The 6,210-nt window shown below is 38.0% G+C and overlaps 4 protein-coding genes across 4 annotated transcripts in view; 1 reads left to right on the top strand and 3 right to left on the bottom strand.

The window, feature by feature from the left end:
- Cbr-srv-2 overlaps nucleotides 1–1,559 on the bottom strand; it is a gene marked incomplete at both ends in the record, with an annotated part of 2,147 nt that extends 588 nt beyond the window's left edge. Inside the window, 5 exons of the mRNA XM_045242306.1 lie at nucleotides 297–389; nucleotides 440–544; nucleotides 593–880; nucleotides 929–995; nucleotides 1,408–1,559. Coding sequence (XP_045092138.1) covers nucleotides 297–389; nucleotides 440–544; nucleotides 593–880; nucleotides 929–995; nucleotides 1,408–1,559 — 705 coding nt within the window. The remainder of the gene's footprint in view (nucleotides 1–296; nucleotides 390–439; nucleotides 545–592; nucleotides 881–928; nucleotides 996–1,407) is intronic.
- A 2,050-nt stretch (nucleotides 1,560–3,609) lies between these two features.
- Cbr-taf-13 lies at nucleotides 3,610–4,021 on the bottom strand (the record flags this gene model as incomplete). Its single annotated transcript, XM_002631200.1, has 2 exons — nucleotides 3,610–3,843; nucleotides 3,890–4,021. The coding sequence occupies 2 exons, from the start codon at nucleotides 4,019–4,021 to the stop codon at nucleotides 3,610–3,612; spliced, it is 366 nt and encodes a 121-aa protein (XP_002631246.1).
- A 478-nt stretch (nucleotides 4,022–4,499) lies between these two features.
- Nucleotides 4,500–5,430, bottom strand: CBG03050 (the record flags this gene model as incomplete). The annotated part of the gene is made up of 6 exons (XM_002631201.1): nucleotides 4,500–4,580; nucleotides 4,677–4,926; nucleotides 4,976–5,070; nucleotides 5,117–5,221; nucleotides 5,268–5,310; nucleotides 5,357–5,430. The coding sequence occupies 6 exons, from the start codon at nucleotides 5,428–5,430 to the stop codon at nucleotides 4,500–4,502; spliced, it is 648 nt and encodes a 215-aa protein (XP_002631247.1).
- Nucleotides 5,431–5,795: 365 nt separating this feature from the next.
- Nucleotides 5,796–6,111, top strand: CBG03051 (the record flags this gene model as incomplete). Its single annotated transcript, XM_002631202.1, has 2 exons — nucleotides 5,796–5,809; nucleotides 5,916–6,111. 2 exons carry the CDS (start codon nucleotides 5,796–5,798, stop codon nucleotides 6,109–6,111), a joined length of 210 nt encoding a protein of 69 aa, XP_002631248.1.
- Between the last annotated feature and the right edge of the window lie 99 nt (nucleotides 6,112–6,210).

Here is a 6,210-nt window from a genome sequence, read left to right as displayed (position 1 = left end):
AGCACAGTTGGATACGGTCATGAAAACAACCGTGCGGCAAAACCGTCTCAGGGTTGCAATTTAGGCTCCGCCCGCGACTCCGCCCACTTTTCTCCGGAAATTTTTCCCCCGAAACTTCCGGGGTCTCCGATAAAAAAAAATTTAAAATTATTTTCGATAAAAAAACGTTTGTTTTGAAAACAATAAGTACACTACTTCAAAAAAGTTCTGATAATCAAGTTAAAAAACGTTCCATGTTCTCGAACTAATGCCTCCAAATTCCTCTGGTACTCAATCTCAAGAGCATTAAAATTCACCTGGAAACATGTCATTGCCACAACAATCACTGTTGATAAGCATGCATATATCAGAAGATTTGTCTGAACTGTTGTCGCCAGTTTGATCTGAGTCTCAAAAAACTGAAAATCAATTTGACTTCACTACAGTAATCCTCACTCACCTGCAATCTCTTTTGTTTTCTGTGAACACAACACGCCAGGAGATTACACGAAAGGCTCGAAATGCAGAAGAATATGTATATTAAACAGGTCACTTTGGAATTTGTCTGAAAATTGGAAAATTGTGAAGTGATAGAAGTTTCAAAAAATAAGACCTCTTGATCTCCTGGATTTATTAAATGGGGAATGTAACTTCCATTTAAATGGATGTATGCAGATGGTTGTGCTGCTCGCAAAGCTGTTGGAATGATAGAAATGAGCATTCCAGTTAGGAATAGAGTCAGAGTCGCCTTTTTCGTCCAAAATTTGTTATGTAGGATTGGATAAACAATTGCGGACAATCGGTTGATAGAGAGCAATAATTGAGCACACATTTCAACAAGAACTGAGTATTGGGATATCATGAAACCGGCTTTGGCAAGGTACGGAATGTATGTGACTTCCTAAAAATTATTGGAAAATTGTATGGGGATTTGTGTATGGTATGGTACCTTCCATCCTGCAATTGGGAATCGAAACGCGAAGAGAGAAATAAGAACTTGTATGAAATCGGCAGCGCTGAAAATCATGCTTTAGTATTCAATGGTTCAGGGACCTTTCCAAAATTTTGGAAAAGTTTTAATAAGGGATGTCAATTGAGAACTTTATAATTCAAATTTAAAGCAATAAGTTTACGCCAACATAAAGTATTTCTTCTATTAGACGCCAATCCAAACCGTCATCTTTGAGCTCAATTGACTCAATTTCTGTGAAAGATATAAAAATCTTGTCAACAGAAAAATGATTTATCACAATATCATCAATATTTTATCAGTTGACAGATTTTTGATATTTTTCACAGGAATCGAGATAATTGGGCTTGAAGTGGGTAAGCTTCTATTTTCTGTTTCTGTATTTGCTCTAATGTTTTGGGACCAAGTGAAAGGACCTACAGAAACCAATGACGTATTCCGAGAAACTCAAAGATTACCTCTCAACAAAAAAAGTCGGTGAAATGCAGTCTTGAATTCTGCATCCGTCGACCACATTATATAAATGAATATCAGGGAGTACAGTGATAAACTGAATAAGATATAGACTGATTGTATTACAACAATCCATGTGTAGTTCATCTGAAAACATTGAAAAAAAACTTTTTCAAAAATAATAAGAACATGTGAGTAAGACAAAAAAAATAAGCCGGAAATGACAGTAATCGTCGAAATTTGAAAATTCAGAAGAATGAAAAAAAGGAATCGGATTTCTTCGCGAGGCTACAACGGATGCTCGTGTTGTTTCGATGAGCATGCACACATCCATCAGCCACACTAAAAACAAGAGAATCCAACATTTTTCAATTAAGCCTTCTCCTCCAGATGAGTACGAAAAGAATGAGAACACGAATGTCATATGAAGAAGAAAGAAGACGTTATTTGATTCTACCGAAATAAACTAGGAGCAGGAGAAGAAGAAGAAAAGGGAAGAGGAGTAAAACTTTCATTGTCCACATTTGTCAAGTGGAACAAGAACAAGAGAAGATGAAAGGATCGGTTTCATGAAGGAGCATAAAGGAGGAGGGGTTTCGAATTTCCAGACGTGATTTCTTAAAATCACAAAAGTTAGAAAATAAACAGACCTTGGTACAGGGTTCGTTCTCCGGGGGTACATTGACATCGAAAATAGTCTGAAGGCGTACATCTTGCTTTTTCAGGAACTCTTATATTTTCAGTTGGTACAAAAGCAATTTTTTCCACTGATGACAATAGATGGGACACATAATCTTTTAGTGCGTTTTTTTCCGGAGGTAGATCTGAGCTATTCTCACAAGGAAGTGTTTTTAGAAAAGGGCTGAGAATTTCTGGAAATAGTAGAAAAACATTTTAAAATACAATCCACATTCAGAAAGTTCCCAAAACTCTTGTTAGCTTCTTCAGAACTTCACTCCAAGCATGAGAAAAGAGTACTGAAATCCCTTTCTTATAACTTTTCTCATAACTTTTTTCAACGGGAATGGGGAAACTTGATTTCAGTTCTGTAATCAGTGTGTTAAAAAATTCCAATGATCAAAGTTTGAGAAAGTTCTTAACCCTTTTCTGAAAACGCTCCCCTTGACAATGGGTAATTTTTTTTTCTAATTTTCATATCATTTATTTCAGTGAATATGTTATTATACTGGTACAGGATGGAAAGAAAATTTGCGGGCCGGGACTGAAGGTGCCAGAACAAAAACTACCGTAATCTGAAAAATTTTAGCTTTTCGGGAATTTTTTCACTGAATATGACAAGTTTTTCGCGACTTCTTTAGGGGGACAACTACAGAAAAACCGTCGAAAATCAGTAAAAAGCGAAAAAAATTGAAGGGTTTTAATTTTATTGTGGTACAAAAATCGAGCTGTGGAGGAGAAACCTCGGTGACCGCGGCAAAAGGTCCCACGACGACAACTACCGTATCATAAAATTTTTTTTGTTTTCCGGATTTACTATCTCGATTTTCGTGCGTTTCAGTCAATTTTTTAATTACCAAAGTTTTATATTTTCCGACTTGTTTGTGGAAAAATAACAAAAAGCTAGACGAAAAGCAAAGAAAAACGAGAAAATAACTCGGAAAGTAAAAATATTTTTAGGTTACTGTAGTTGTTGTTGTGGGATCGCAGTTCCGATGTGTTGTACCAACATAACCATTGTCTAAATAATTCTAAATCTTGACTGAATACTCTTTTATCTGTTAGAGATTGAACTTTTATAAGGGTAACCCATCGGATATTGTTCTATTTCTAGCCAACTATACGATTTCACATGAGTGCAGACTCCTCCCATTTCCTTATCCACGGCTCGTTGATTTTAGAGTTAGGTGAGTTGTATAATACATTTCATGGTCAAGAAGGAGGCGACGAGCAAGATACGAAGAGTCATTGCATACGGAAATCAAAAGGGCGAAATAAGAATGAATTCGTCGTTTGGGCAGCACGCAAACAGCGGAATGGGGGGAGGTGGTTTCAATTAAATGGGTGCTTGCTTCTGCTCACAAATGTGTGTCGTGGTCCTTGATTCATTTTTTATTTTGAAATGCAAACTCTCAAACTAGAGTGTGATAAATAGTTGCAGTGTGTTAAACTTTATTGGAGGAATCAGTATGGATATTTTATATACGGGTTAATTTAGAGATCGACTTTCTCGATACAAGATCATCAAATTACAGGATTGGTTTCACTTCGTCGAACTGCTTTCTAGCCTTTTTCAACTCTTCTGACATCGAGAGGAGATCCTTGACTCGTGAGAATTTTTTCGAATCGCGACGGATCAAATAATGAATGTCTTCGAGAGCCATCTTGTCTGGCTTTCCGACTTTCATCGCCAATTGGCAGAGCTCTTTGATGTAGTTGAGAACTATCGCCTCCAGAACATCGAGGGTTTTGTCGTACGGTTCCTGGAAAATTCTAGAAAATGACTCGAAATAAAATTAAAGCTCCTACCTTATCGTCTCCGAAACCGTAGACCATTGTGCGAAGATCTCTTCTCAACGCATGTTTCTTGTCTTCTGGATTGACATTCTTCTCCTTGTCCTCGTCGACATCAGAAGCGAAAAGATCCTCGTCATCATCCATCGTTTACTTTTTGTTCTGAACCAATAGTCATTTTAAAATTGACTCCAAGGAATCAAAGATAGTTATACTTGAAATAAACAAGAAAGGAAACGAAATTTGATATGTGAATCAGCTCATTCGAGAAAATCTTTATAAATATCATTGTGGAGAGTAAAACTAGTACATAAAGGGAAAGCGTGTCAAGAAGGCAAAACACCACGAAAGGCACATGAAATAGGGGGAAATTTGAGCTATTACAATTGGATGTTTTAAAGATTGATGATAAAGAGAAAGGGGGAGGAACAAAAGACATTCGATGGGGGGAAAGCGAAGAAAGAGTTTGTAGATCCGATGTATAAAGTGATGAGTGTGTGAATGAGAACAGGAAATGAACAAAAACACATGCAAGAGCAAATTAGTGGTCGCTGAACACGTCTAGTAGATCACAGTTATCAGTTGGGTTGAGCGGAGCAGATTGAGGTTTGAAGATGAATACTTCTTAAGCGCGGCGAAGCTTGTCGTTGATCGTACGGACTATCATTGTGGTTTGGAAGACGAGCTGGTTCGCGGAAACCGATACCTGCAAATTTTCTATTTTTTTTATTCGTTTCAAGTGGATTTATGAAATGAAAAAGTGTTGAATTATACATTGTTTTTGACCTAGCGTAACACTCACCTGGTTGGCATTCTGATCCTTGAAGTAGGTCTTCAAAGTGTTACTGAATCTTTTCGAGTAGTGCACGAACTCTCGCTTGCGCTTTTCGACTGCCGGTTGGGCGGTCACTGGGACAATCCTGTAGACAGCATTGATTGCTTCGAGCAGCTTTTTGATTGAAGATGCGATCAGTTTAATTGTCTCAAGGAATGCGTGACGATCAGACATTTCTTCTGGCACTCGCGATAGAACACGACGAAGTTCGATGGCTCTGTAATTTGGGAAGAATTTAGTTTTTAAATTAAGATTCGATTGATTACCGTTTCGTGAGCTCTTTGTAATCGGCATTTTGTTCATAGCCACTGACAATCAAATCATTTGTTGGCGAAGTGTCATGCATTCTCAAGTAGGATTCCTGAAAATTTAAAAATACAGCTTTGAAAGGAAATTAATCCGTCTACCTGTAGATTTAAATTCAACTCCGAGTCATCCAGAAGAACTTTTGTGAAGTCGTAGAGGAACGATGGAGACGCTTGCTCACAGGTGGTCAATGCAGTATGCAGTTTCTGGAAATTCATCGATATATCTTCGGAAAGTGAAAAATGGAATTACGTTGAGTGCAAGAGAAGCTCTTGGATCGTCTCGGTGCTTCTGTCTGAAATCATGCCGATTGAGATTTAGTTTTAACGACAAAAAATTACTTGATTTTCTCCATAACTGGATTGTACAAGCACTGATAAGTCATTGCTCCAAGATATCCGCCCTCTTCGTTCATGTCGAACTGCTGAAAATCAATATGAATCGGAATAATGGCAATGCGCGCGGAATGGTTCAGTTAAAACGGGCGCATGAGCGTATGATCGATTCGTCCGCAAATATATGAATAGAAATCAGACAGAAGTAGAGAGACGCAGACGCGAAGACAAATGATTTGAGAGAATGTGGTGAAACGAGATGAGAAGAACCAACAGAAATAAAACGAACGGTTGGGTGTGGAATGTGAATAGAGGCAGCTGAGTCACATAAGTTTTGTCTGATAACTGAAAACGCGCTGACATGGGAAGGTGCTGGGGGAAAATATATGTCTTCAAATGACGTCAACATTTAATGTTGACTGATTTTTTTTAATTTCTGCGCAGAATGCTTGTATTCAGGTATTACATAGAGAAATATTTACAGCTGAAAAAATAAAAACCCTATAAAATTTGAAAAAAGTTCGAATTTGAGTTAGGGCGCACTTTCTGACATCCAAAAAGCGAGGCGGAGACCCCGCAAAATTGATGCTGGAGCAACCATCACCGCCGAATCAGCTGCTGAACTTTCTGCTAGTTTCGCTGCTGATCTTACCGCAAAAGCGAATGTTAACGTGACTGCTTCATTCGCTGCCGAGTTTGCTGCTGCAGTTGGTGCCGAAGTATCTGGACATGCTGAATCCACTGCTGAGGACAACAATTAAATTCTCGAGCAAAAACTGACAACATTGTTTTCTAAAATAATCCTGACAAAATGTTTCATACGTCTATGATTTACAGTTCACTAGACAACAACAAAAAAT

This window comes from Caenorhabditis briggsae (assembly GCF_000004555.2).
Source record: "Caenorhabditis briggsae complete genome, chrII, whole genome shotgun sequence".
In the NCBI taxonomy this organism is placed as follows: Eukaryota; Metazoa; Nematoda; class Chromadorea; order Rhabditida; family Rhabditidae; genus Caenorhabditis; species Caenorhabditis briggsae.
Note: the sequence above shows the minus strand (reverse complement) of the source record. Positions and strands in the feature narration are given on the sequence as shown.